This window comes from Melanostigma gelatinosum (genome assembly GCF_949748355.1).
Source record: "Melanostigma gelatinosum genome assembly, chromosome: 8".
In the NCBI taxonomy this organism is placed as follows: Eukaryota; Metazoa; Chordata; class Actinopteri; order Perciformes; family Zoarcidae; genus Melanostigma; species Melanostigma gelatinosum.
In genome coordinates, this window is record NC_136641.1 from 17,924,426 (window position 1) to 17,938,333 (window position 13,908).

The 13,908-nt window shown below is 44.9% G+C and overlaps 1 protein-coding gene across 1 annotated transcript in view; it reads right to left on the reverse strand.

The window, feature by feature from the left end:
* The window catches only part of plxna2 (plexin A2), a gene marked incomplete at its 5' end in the record, with an annotated part of 145,346 nt that overhangs the window by 44,296 nt on the left and 87,142 nt on the right, over positions 1-13,908 (reverse strand). Inside the window, 5 exons of the mRNA XM_079274062.1 lie at positions 2,222-2,373; positions 10,140-10,339; positions 10,649-10,745; positions 11,426-11,626; positions 13,440-13,554. Coding sequence (XP_079130188.1) covers positions 2,222-2,373; positions 10,140-10,339; positions 10,649-10,745; positions 11,426-11,626; positions 13,440-13,554 — 765 coding nt within the window. The remainder of the gene's footprint in view (positions 1-2,221; positions 2,374-10,139; positions 10,340-10,648; positions 10,746-11,425; positions 11,627-13,439; positions 13,555-13,908) is intronic.

The window sequence follows — 13,908 nt, forward strand, 5'->3', positions numbered from 1 at the left end:
GTCCGTAAAACCTGAGGGTTACTTTACACCAATTTAAACCAAATTCTAATGAGGACACAATTTGGCCACTATAAAAAAAAATGCTGCCGAGTAGTATCAGCGCTCAGGAAAAAAATTGACTTTCTGGCTGCTGAATAACACAAAAGTTGAGACTTTTTCTTCAAAGCCGGAGTGGATTTCACACACTTTTCTGAAGTGGTACCATCAGGGACACTTTTTTTTTGTCCGATCCAGTCCAGTCCATCCTGGTGACTGAATAAAGACTCAAAACAAACAACAGTAACAGCAACAGTCAGATAAGGACACGCATATAATAGAGATATCGGTCCGATACTGACTGAAATAGCTGGATCGAGTATCAGTGACAATGTGCCAAATTGGTATCTGATACCATTATTCGTATAAATAGCAGCACTCAGTATCGGTGCATCCCGAGCACATATTGAACCTATACAGCCAATATGACCCAAAAAGGCTCTGAATAAAAGTGCAGCTTGAAACATTATCACGAGGACGCCACCTCCTTCGAAGTTAGACTAAAGGGGTCAGAGGTTCGTTTTTTAATTTTGCACAGTCAATTTCTTTTTTTTTAATATGCCATATAAATGAATTCCCTAGCTTGTCCCTAATTGGATTAAAGTGGTGTCAGATCAGTGCACTGCTGACAAATTGTCCCCTACAGCCAAGTGGCACAGCGTGAGTTTTAAGTACAACTGCCCATTGAAGAGCTAGGAACCACAAAGACATACTGTGTGTCATCCACACTATTAATTCTAACATCTTTCAAATACCACCAAAAGGGGAAAATGTGATTATCAAAAATAAATCGTGAATCAGTAGCAATTGTGCATGTATCCTTCTGACAAAGCTAAGCCTCTGAGGGCAAGGGTTATATTTTTCAGGTTCTGGTGTTTACACTCTGATTCGTAACTTAAGATAAAGTAGACCGGAGTTGGAGTTGAGAGATGACGGATCGTTTCAAAAGTAGCCAGTTTACAAGCTAATTTTAAACCAATAAAAAGCGAACTCATTGTCAGACAATTGCCGGTGGGTTCCATTTCGGCTCCACCGGTTTTGCTCTCCACGTGGACCGTTTACCTGCATTTAACCAAAGCCTGCTCAAACGTGATTGGAGAATACCACACACTACACAAACGGTAACCAGAACGCTTCAGATACCTAAATCGTGTCCTGTTGCCTTCACATTCTGCATAAGAACGCAGAAGCTGTTTATAGAGATTGGTATGCGTGTAACAGCACTATAAGGCTGACAGTACGTGTGTTGCAGCATTGGTGCAGTGCTGAGCTGTTCTCTTTCTGAGGGCAGAAGTAGGCCAAAGAAAGAATCAGGGTTAAAGTCTCCTCTGAGAGCCGTGACTGTGATAGCTTGTGTGAGAGTTTACATGAGTGCGTATGAGTATGCGTTTCAGCTGTGCCTCAGTGTGCAGCTAAAAACTTTACTCAATTCTCTAACTGACTCAAAGTCAATGGAGAATTTCACACGGACTGAAATTTAATAGTCTGATTCTTTTTGAGCATTTGTCATCCGTAAAAAAACACACTACAATATTTATATGAGAATAAAAGTATTATATATTTTTTTTAAGCATTGCATTTCCCTCATTAATGAAACCAAATCCCAAAATGTATCGATCTAGGGTAAAGCATCTTAGTGAGCAGTATGTGGGTGATATCCTTGCCTTTCCCGTGCGAGGTCTGCATCTCCTGGGGAGGTTGAACGACCATAAGGCACTGGGTTTCTCAATCTACGCGCTCTCTGGGAGATGGGCAAGTTGTGAAGCATGGGCAACGTTTCATTAGTTCAGGGTGAGCGGGACAGGCTCTAACGTGATGCATGCACAGCGTGGGACAATTAGGGAGGTAAACACACACAGCTGTTGTGGGATTGCTTGCTGACCAGATGAGCTAGTGTGCTGCAGGGGGAGAACAGCAATGTCAGGGGCAGATTGTCTGGACCTGCTCCACACTTCATTAAGGCAGAGATGTCGGGTAGAGCAGCATCGATCAGAGTTTGTTAGCTGCTACACCCCGTACACTATATTAAAACTACAGTTTAATGTGAGTAAAAATGACTGTTTCTCCTATTCTCTGTATTGCCTATCAGGAGAAATGGCAAGCAAAGGTATTTCTACACATCTGATTTACAATCAGCATATAACTAATAACAATAGTTCTTTTCAATAATAATGCTGGTGCTTACTGTTCAGCGATGATGTAGCCATCCTCTACAGGGCTGCACCTCACCCCAGCCACCTCCACGTTGCCCACCATGTCCGAGAAGGCCAGACCAAGGTTCGTGCCATGGATGGTCACCCGTGTGCCTCCCTCTGGCGGTCCAGCCACTGGGGTCACCTACAGAACACACAGTAAAAAATGAGTCGGGGAGAGACTTGCTTTTGGTGAGTGAAAAGTGGAATGAAATGGTGTTTTCTTTTCAGTCATGGAACTGTCTTGACATTATAAATGGGAACAGGTTTCCACGGATGCTCAAGGGTGAATACGCTCATACGGTGCAGGTGGCTGTAAAAGCAATTAAGAGCACTCCCCACGCCGGCATCCACAGAACAACATGCCGTGAGTCATTGTGCCAGGAGCATGCTCTAATCACAACACTAGCTAATGGCACTGGTCTAAACATAGCATCCATACACACACAACTTTTAAAACTTCTGCAACAACTCCTTCCTTTAGACTAGTAAGTCCAATACATTTTAAATCACAACTTTAACATTGAATTTAACAGTCTGGATAGGTTGGTGCTCATAAACTACTGCTGTTGCCACAGATGATAAATCTAACATGGTGCCATATTAATGCTTAGTGCAGATCACCTTTTCATAAAATACAATATGGCTACCCAGCATGACCTTGGCACAGGGTGCCACACTGCCTTCTGTGCTGCAGAGCCCCGTTGAGGCGCCGACCTGGCCATCATCCAGCCCTTTAAACAAGAGAGGAGGAGGAACACGGCCCCTTTGCTGTGTGGAGCTGCTTTGTAAACAATCAATACGCTATCACTGCCCATGCAAGCAGAAGGGGAAGAAAAACAACAGTCAGTCAGAGTTGTGCCCGCTTACTGAGCCGCAAAGTGCCACGTGAGGCCGACCCTTGGAGTGGTGCTGTACACCCTCCCCTCCCAACCCCCGACACCCACCAGGGCATTGCGGCTTCGCTGTGGGACGCTGGCATTGTAATCTAGATTCAGTGGACATTAATTGCTCTGGATGTAAAGTAAGTGTGTCACTGCACCGCCTGAGGGGTCTGAATACATGAATCTTTTAGCACTGCTTGGGCATGCAGGGTATAGAGGGGGGGGGGGGGGGGGGGGACAACATAATGGCTAAATATATCCATGTCAGGCGATGGCAGCAGCTATTCGAGTAGACTTAGTGATGGTTACATAAGCAATGCAAGGGCCTGAGAGGGAACAAGAGAGAGAGAGAGAGGAGGGGAGATAAGAGAAAGAGGGGAGTGGAAAAGTAGAGAGTGAAGAAAACTGAAAGGGACAGAAAGAAAGAATGGGGCAGAGAAAATGGGATGAGCAACAGAGGGAACGTGGATGCCACTCTGTTCAGTCCTATCAGCCATGATGGATGACAGGTGAGGCAGGTATGGCGACAGGGCGGCAGTGCTGTATCACAGATGGGCATGCTAAAAGCTTGGGAGACCTCCTCCTTCTACTTTTGAGGCTGAAATGGAGCTCTTCCCACGGTGGACCAAGCACGGGAAGGCTTTAATCCATGCATGAAACCCATTTGACTGAGCTCCCCATTGGCAGATAGAGCCTTGATTCATCAGCGGATCGTAGAAAAATAACCACTTCAAAAGACTCACGCCACTGATGTCTCCAGGCTGGGAGAGACGTGCTGCTCTCTGTCTCTGTGTCTGTATTTCTTACACAAAACACAGGCACTAAATCTATAAAGCAACCTCCTTGTTACAGGAGACTGTGGTTTGATTGCCTGTAAACCAGATTCTGATGACCTTTGCAGACCAGAGGGAACTCACTCCAGTCATGTGCTGATAATCTTTAGAAGGGTGGAGTTCGTCTCTATATTTCACTGCAACAGCAGCTTCTTTGCGGCTCTTTTGCGTTCTGTCTTTCATCACCTCGTCTCCCCCTGGGCTGGCTGACACATCCTCCTCCTCTAAGCACCGGCGTGCTTGTTTGTCTTAACATACAGACTTTCAGAGGGAAGCGGAAGATGAAGCCTCATTGGCCATGCATCGCACACCCTCCCGCCCTTCCTGCTCCCCCATTCCCAGCCAGTGCTGCCATGCCACGCTCTCTGTGTAATCCTTTTAAGAGCAGTGCTGCTGCCCGCCTGGCATTGTCACACTGTCACTAGAGGGTAATTCCCAACAAACAGCCAGGCAGCTTGCACATCGCACTCCCCGCTCCCACTCTTGTGCTTCCTGTAGCACGATCCTTTTTCTGCAGCTCAGGGGATCAACGTATTGGCCACTTCACCACCACTACTTCCTTCAACCATTCTGCAGGATTTGGCAACAACCACAGAAAGACTTAAGAGGGACGAGATGACCGAAATTGAGAAGAGAAGCAATATAACGTTGCTCCTTTGCGAAGACAATCTGCTAGTTTGAGCAAAAGAAAAAACAATGGCGACGCAGCGAAATGGCCGTCAACGTGAACCGCCTGGGGGTATCTGCCAGTGCGGTGTTGACTTATTCAGCTGAAGTAATGGTGGGGAAAGTTGTGCTGATGCAGCCAAGGCTAAACTCAATACATGCAGAGAGCAATACTGCTGCCTTCGGGCTATGCAAGCCTCGCATGTCCCTGTAACTGCAGCAGCTGACCGAGCTGAATGGCACTCTCCGAGACAATTCATAGCGAATAATGTTGAATCACCCCCACCTACTGTGAAAATATACTATTTCAGCATTCTTACTGCACATTCTGTATTAGCAACCTTTCTTACAGTTTAAGGCAAGTTCAATTTAAGAGGTTTTTTTTTGATTCTTTTAATGCCACTCTACAATGACCAAAATCGAAGAATAGAAAGCGACATCAATTACTCAGTGTTAGGGACAATTTTAGAGATACACCCGATTGTTGTCCAGAGATCTGTATCTGCTTGCGCTGGCGCTGATATCGGAGATGGGAGCGGCGGAACAGAACTGGGAAATAATTTGCGCGATGGCGGGTTGGCTTGGCAGTTTCATGTTTCTCACTCTGCGTGCTGGATTCCAGTGCCTTGACTCCCATCGTGCCGAGTTTGAAACACTCTCTGCTCAAAATACACTGTGCCTCATACACAGTACATTGCCCTGTACAGGTTTCAGGCATGTCATGAAATCTTGGTTGAACAACCAATTTTCATTGAATTTGCACTTCCCCATGTCGACGCTATACCAAGCAGACAGTGTGTTTAAATTGCAATGTCAGAAAAAAAAATAAAACCGACGCATTTTTCAGACTTTAGAACGATTGATTTGAGACATTTCAATACCATTTAGGGCAGAATTTTGACACCAACGTTTAGTATACACATTATTTACAACAGGATCGTTGAAGCTCTGAGTTGTAGATTCCACAGCTGGATATTTTGCTTCTGAAATGAAATAGCCCTGGATACAATTTAGGAGCTTGCAGCTAATCTCTTTGTCTTTTGGACTCTGCTCAGACTAATTCGAGCATGTCACATTTAATTGTGAGTAGCATTTAATGGGCTTGATAAAAAACCCCACTGATCACTTGTTCCCTAACAAACTACACCCTAAATACTTTATGGGGTCTTAAATGTCTTGTAGCCAGCCAAGAGATACGGGGCGTGATGAACAGGAGTTTTTTTAGTGTGTATAGAGGAGAAAACAGACAGAATGATGGGGTAACGGGTCTGCATGTGGATGACTGAGCTTTCCTCCGTGTGAACACTTGCGCTGTGTTTGAACAAACCACTTTAACTTCTTGCAAAACGTAGACATGTGTTGGCATTTTACTGCACATGTTGTCTAAAGACTTACTTTACTGTGCAACATGTTCTTCCTTCTATTGGCTGGTTTAATGAGGGGTAGCACACACATACAGTCCTGCTGCTCTCTCAGGGTTACAGCAGAGAGGAGAGTTCAGTTGTGCGATGATACTGACTGACGGGCCCACCATCCCTGTGGTGTGCAAACCTATCAACAACAAGCTCGCATACACCGTGTGGGGATCCTACCGTTGTTCTATCCCAAGGCAACAGCTAAATGTTTACATTCACTGTCACTGGGAGGCGGGGAAGCCTCTTTACTACACTGTAAACTCATACAGAAGCCACGGCCAAAGCCTATTGAGAAGATGCCTTTGAAAAGCCCATCCAACTCCCAGCTTCATTTGATGTCGTTCCCTCTGCTGTTAGCAGGGGCTTACATCTCTTCAATATTAATGGCCCATGGTGGGAGGCACCATGGCACTTAATAGAAACATTCATTATTCAAAAGGCCTATCTTGTGGTAGGCACATATACTAATGTGCTAGTATGTATACAAATCAGCTCATGATGGGGGCTTTGGTGCATACAATCAAAAGCAAATTTATTAATAAATTCCACTCACCAGGGAGATGCCTGCTTCTTAAAGAAACTGTAATCACTGAGAGACGAAGGGGGGTAGGGCGCGGCACAAATGAATGCCGACTTCACAGCCAGAGAACAGGAGGAGTATTTGTGTGCGTCTGAAGTACGTGCTCATGTGAATCGTCTAAATGAATGCAGAGTTGGTTTTGGCACCAACAGTTGTAAACAGCCAAGTTTAGATAGCCCACAGGGGGCTCCATCTCCCAGCACTTCGCTTGGTTCTTCCCACCGTTTCTTGGTTCAGTTCCCCTGCTCTGTCCTTTGTTCTCTCTGTTGCCTCACTTAGCCCCAATCAAACCCTGCTCTCCTTGCTCTCGCAGTTTTAACACTACCCGTGGACGGGACTTCAAGGAAAATCTCGGCAACACTGACTCATGAGTCAGGAGTTGTTTTGCTGTATTTCTGTGTAAATAACTTCTTTTGTTGAATACCCCTCTTTTCTCTGTGTGCCTTTTGACAGCTCCCCTGCAACATTAAACGTGATGCATCGATCTCCGTCTTACACACTGCGTGTAGTTGGAAAGAGCTCCGACAGTAAGATTTTGTTTCCCCGCACAAGCTGAAATCTCTGGCTCCAAACAGAACACCTTGCAGCTGCTGGAAGTGGACAAATGGTGCATTGTTGCCTTCGATATATGATGGATTTCTCCCTGACTGTTGACCATGAGCGAGTCCGTAAGCCCTTCCTGTGATTCTGACAAACTGACACATGAACCTGATGTTCTCTGTATACATTTGAAATACCTTGCGGTGATGTCTTGTCAGCTGAAACAGGCCAGGAGTAATGATCGATGCATCATCGGACAAGAAATGGATCCAATAATCAAAGGTATACTGCACCTAAAGCTGCTTAATGTTTAAGTGTACTTTTCTTTGTATTGCTCTTTTCATACTTCTGCTTTGTGCCTCAATATGTGATGGGCCAAAGCACCTGCCTCATAGATGATCATTTTACAAACTCTGCGAGTTATTTAAATTGGGCATTTCCGTGTCCTCAAATAAAGAAAAAAACACCGTCACATACTCTGCTCGCATTGTTAAAATGTAAAGCTTTTGCTGTATATCAGTAAATGTACTATTTTCCCCCCTTAATGCTTGTAAAGTGGGCAAGTGGTAATCATATATTGTGATCATAACACTCATAAAAACACTGAGGGGAATGAGGTACATCGCTCTGGATGGCAATGAGTATGTGCCGTACAATGACAAACTAAAAGAACAATGGAGTTAAATGAGAGCATCGTGTAATTCAACCAGGATGAGTGAGAGATAGTGATACACACACATACAGGGGAGGGAAGAAGAAAGAAACAGATGGGGAGGCAGAGTTAAAAAATGTCTTTCTTCCTTTTCTGTCTTAATCTGCATACAGTATAGCAAATCAATTAACCAAGTCGTTAACTTCACTTTTTTAATTGGCTGGAGTTAGATGGGAGTGTGCGCTGGAGGAATGAGAGGCCAAATGAATCAATGTGGAGGTAGAGGGGTCTGGTGAGGTTAACCACAATGCACTGGTGCGTTACCAAGCCTAATTAAATAGTATGTCGTCCTGGCTTGGCTCCCTCTGTGACAGCAAACCCACCAGGCGGGATGAGAATGTGGCCTGAGGAAGCAAAGGCCTACTAAACAAATAATCACTTCCAGGTCATGACCATGGGGTCGCTGAGGTGGAGGACAGCCAACCATTGGCGTGGTTGGTTGCAATGTCTGAGAACGCTCACAGAGTGCACGGAGGAAGAAAAGGAAAATCACACATACATCTCCCTGTTGTCTTTGTGACTAGCGAGATATTAAAGAGACCTATAACTGTTATCTAGCGATAAAGAGTTTTTTTATTTTGGTTGTGTGGTTGTATTATCTGGTTCCTTTTTTTTACTTTGGTGCTAAAGTTACTTTCAAAGGCCTGAAATAACCTTGTGAGAAGACAAAATATGATAAAATCTATGAGCAGGCATCTGTGCATACTGCACAAAGAGAAGGCAGATGTCAAGGAGACAGGCCTATAAAACGGAATATATCTGGCCCTGTGTGTGTGTGTGTGTGTGTGTGTGTGTCAGGGCCCTTGCCCTTGGATAAACCCTGAAGGTGAGAATAACTCCCACATGAATGTAGACCTGGAGCACAACACATACTAGGGTTGCATATCAATCAAGTATTAATCGCAATCACAATTTTGGCTTCCTACAATTAAATGAACATGATCGACTGTGATATTGACCTTTCAAACGCTCCGCTTATAGAAACTCTGCTGCATATCAACTCAAGCGCTCCCTAAACTAACAGCAAGCCACTAGAGGGCGATCGAGATGTTTTGGCTTCACTTTTGGGGAGCTGTCGCGTCGTTGCTGCAGTCCAGCGTAGAGAAGTAACGTACCGTATTACCAGATGGGCAAAACAAAAATGCACTGAATTCATGTGAAGAAGAACCTTATTTTCAGTCTTATTTTGATGCAAAGATTTGAACGCAGCACGACAAACAAGCGAAAGCAGTGCTCTGTTGATTTAAAATGTAAAAGTGCAATGAAAATATTTTGTCCCTAAAATCAACGAATAATCGTGATAACTAATCGTGATCTCAACATTGATAAAAAAAAGCTATTCTGATTGTCATTTTTGGCCATAATCGCACAGCCCTGCGCACATCATACTCATAAACACGGTGGACAACAAACAACAGATGCTCTCAATTAGAGAAAGAGACAGAAAAGACGAATCTGCAAGCATTAGGCACCCTGGGGAGCTTCGTCAAGGCTTATTCTCATTCATCCTGGGTCTACAGCAAAAGAGAGCAGAGTGGCGTAGCTGCTTCTCATTGAATACCTCTCAATGCAATTCAGACAGTTCATTGGCACAATGACAATTTGTTTCAAACTGTCTCAAAGCAAACTAGGATCAAGCGCAATCTGAGTTTACTGCACGTTAGAGATGTGCTCAAACAGATACTGAGCAAGTCTAGCTGTGGAATAGCATCGCCGCTGTGTCTTATCAAGCTGTTACAAGCTTTCTCATTTGAAATATAGTCCGAAAGTATCAAGGCCTTAACAGACCAGGGGCGTGACGAATAAATGACACGAAAATGAGAAATGCTTGCCTGCTAACGTTACACCTCTAGGGCTTTAATTGTGAAAGGTAAGAACAGTGGGAGTGGATCTGGTCTGTGCTGCCTTTGTCAAGGTTGGAAGGAGTGAGAAAATGTGCTGTCTTGGTTCAGACTACTCTGTGTTGTTGCTTCAAAGGTACAGGCGCAACTTAACCTGTTACGCAAAACGTTATTGGTTGATGCCTCAGAAAAAAACAGTATGTCGCTTTTTGGCCGCATAATTTGCGGTCTGTGACAAAGTATTCCTGACAAAAACAACAATTAAAAATAAAGGTTTTTTGACGTGCTAATTAAGAACGCGTAAACACGGTGTGTAAATGCCTTCAGCCTCGTGATCCTCTCAGAAGAAGGAGAAAGTGGCAGCTGATTATTGCACATCGATTGGAGCTGAATGTGCGTGGGCAGCCAGGAAGGACAGACAGAGGATTATGGGTACTGACCTCAGCGATGCGTGGGTTGGTGCACTTGACATTCTTACTGGACAGGTTGAGCCAGCGGGTGGTGTAAGGATTGATGGGAGGGCAGTGGTGCCGCAGAGTACACCTTCCCTCCCCACTGCACCAGCCGCACTGGAACTTCCTCTCCGCCTTCAGGCACGTGCCGCAGCTGTCTCGCTGGGCTGCACACTTGTACAGGTGCACTGTGGGATATCGGAGGCAGAATGGATGAACAGTGAACACACAACAACTGAGAAACCTATACAAGTCTTATGAGAGACTTTCTATATTTGAAGGAAACATATTGTCGGTCTGCTACGAGTGAAATATCCCCACCGGTTATGTCGTCTTTCTTTTATCTCCAACAACACACAACTTAATATGTGCTTACCATATAAATATTTACATACATTTTGCTTCGAAAAGACAATACGTGAAAGCAAAGAGAGATTAGGAATACTACGTAGACTAGTTTGCCAGCACATGTTGACAGCAGCGTCTTTTGTTCTTACCTTGGATACTCTCCGGGTTATCGATGATGAAGTTGCCGTTCCACACCACCGAGAAATCCACAGGCAGCTCACTGATTTTCATTCCGTCGTACAGATACTAGAGGCCCAAAGCATGGAGGGGAGAAAAAGACAGAGATATGGGGTGAAGGTGGAACAGAGACTAAAACAAATATAGAGGAGGAATTTGAATTCCCATGAGCCCTTGTAGATGTGAACCCGAAGTTTCATCATCAGAGAGCTGGCAAAGTGAGATGCCACAAGGAACTGGACAGCTGAGCAGAGGCTTGAGCTTCCCTCCTGGCCTTTGCAGACGCTGTCCTTAACTGCCTCCTGTGCCCTGAATTCTAGCCTGACTTTCATTGTGCATGGGTGTGTCGAGTGTGTAGAGAGAGAAAGAGAGAGAGGGGGAGAAAATGTGTCTGTCTGTGGTTCCTAATGTGTATGTCCGTAGTTCCTCTGGGAATATATTGCAGGAGTCTGTGCGTGCTTGACTGGAGGGCAGAGCCCTGCTGCAGTCCTCTCCAGTGTAATTACTACCACGGCTGCGTCTAGTGTGTCTGCTCTGAAATGACAGGCACATGTACACAAATACAGACACACACGCAATGTGGTAGCCTACGGCACACGTTTTAAACAGTGAGCGAAATAACCTATGTCATCAACATGTGCGGTATATTCCTCTCTTTGCTGAATGTGCAATGTGTACACAAACAGAAAACCATGCGTCGCCATTTATGACCGATCTGCCACAATCTGGGCGAGCTTCACCAAACCTACCGAGCTGTTCTGGCACTGCACGCTGGAGCTGTTGAAGCGGAGGGCGGTGACTCGGTGGCTGACCCCCTGGATGTGGAGGACGCACTCGTAGCCTCGCTGACCGGACTGGGGCTGGGGCAGGTTCCTTGCCCTCAGGGTGATGGGCTTCACCTCCCCCACTGGGATGAGAATCTCCCCAGAGCGCACCAGTTGGGGACAGTCCTGGAGGTGTAACATGCACAGGGACGGGAGCACACGTGAGCGCCGACTAGTGGTGTAACGGACCGCTGTTGATCCGTTACACCACTGGATTAATTACATAGTTTGAAATAAGGTTTTGCAGTACTGGAGCTAGCGTACGAAAGGTCCATTGAGTTCCACAGTGATGTGATCAAGTTTCTTCAGTAAAAATGAGCATTAGGCAAAGGTAAATTGTAACCCTATTGTTACAGATATGTTTTAATAATCTTGTGAAATGTAGTTTTTGGTGAGAAACTTACTTAAATATTGTTGTTTGAAGGAGATAGTTTCACAGCAATATACAGTAGAATAAGAGAGGGAATGATGAGCTCTTTAATTTCCAACACAAATATACCAATCAGCTTATAATACATAATGAAAACGACTAATGCCAGGGTTTTTCTATCAATAAAAATACTATCTTTTATTTCCTAATCATTTGAATTGTCCGTTGTTATGCAAATAACCACTAGATGGTGGAGAAAAAAAAATATGTCTGGAGCCTGGCATCTATAACAAAACAAAAAAACACAAAAAACGATCTGTATCTGATATGCTCATCGTCGGTCGGATATAGCTATCTGCTCTATATTCTCTAAGAGGTATATTTGCCACTTTTTGTTCCTGCTGATCCGATCCATGACTCAAAACCGCAATATGAACTGAACTGTGAGAGTTCAGTAATCAGTTGCACAAACAAAACAGAAGAAGAACATGTTTTTCCTTTTTTTGGTGTTAAGGTGAGTACGAAGTGTGGTGAGCGCGGCTGAAATGGAAATACATCTCGAGTTCGAGTTTAAAAGTGACTCCTGTGACCTTGGAGAGCTCCGAGCTGATGAACAACTCATTATGAAGAGTGGAGTTTTGAAACGGCTAAATTGGTGAAGAGAATGATTAAACTAGTGCTCGGTGGTTTACAGTGCAAGGCAGCGATTCCGAGGTCAACTCTGTTCGCGGTATGATGTTGAAAGCAACATTTGAAAACTATCACAGCAGCATCACACACTGAACCTTTGGTCTGTGTGGCCTTTAGCTATTCACATTCATACATCTTGAGTCCTCTTGGATCATAGATATGAAATCATGTATTGATCCCAGCACAACACTTTTGCTTTATGCTCTTGGTGCTTAATGCATATAGCCGTAGAGCGGGAGGCCGGCCTGTATTCATAAAGAGATGAAAGACTGCAGGAGTGATGCCCACTGGCCGTATCTCCTGTAATTTACCACCAAAAGAAGCAATGAACACGCTTTTTCTCCTTTAGTGCAGGTAAATGACTTTAAAGAAGTAAAAGAATATAAACACGTATAACAGCCCCCCAGCAAATACCCAAGTACTGTCTATGTGCATAGAGACACACAGAAACCATACACACAGGCATACTTCAAGCACTGTGTATCTACCGCACATGACTGACTGGGTCAGAGTGATCCTGTGTCATTGTTAAGACACGCTAAACTCAATAACTGCAGAGATAATAGAGTGTTAATTGCCACTACAAAGAACAAGAGCTCTGAATGAGAAATGCCAATTCGGAAATAGAAGAGCTTAGATGGCTTTTTCTGAAGATATGCCCTAAGGCTGACACAGAGCAGGAGAGAGGGAAGAGGGAGAGAGAGAGAGAGAGAGAGAGAGAGAGAGAGAGAAGGTGCAGGAGAGAGGGAGAGAGACACAGAGAGAGAGAGAGAGAGAAGGTGCAGGAGAGAGGGAGAGAGAGAGAGAGAGAGAAAGTTGTGCTAGAAAGCTTGCTTATATGCATGTGTGGGCGCTTGTGCACATTTGTGTTCCACCAACCTCAGAGCCGTTGACTCGTCCCTCCTGGAAAGAACAGCTGGAGGGGTCATGGGTACACAAGTTGCGGTACTTGCACCAGTGGCAGCGGAAGGCACTTGTCACACAAGACAGACACCTGCATGGACACACACACACACACACACACACACACACACACACACACACACACACACACACACACACACACACACACACACACACACACACACACACACACGGAAGAAGAGAGTCAGGGGAAAAAAACGTGCAGTTAAGGAGGTAAGTACCACGGAGGAAATTTGTTCAGATCCCAAGTGGGCACCTGCTGTTGTTGTGCCCTTGTGGTTGGCACGCCACCTAATACTGTAGCTGCTGGGCCAAGTTCTCCCCTGCACATATTTTATAAAGCCATATATTAATACTGCGTATCGTGTATGAATGCTGGGCTGCATATTAGCCCTCGTGGCCTGAATCACATGGAGAAAGAGAG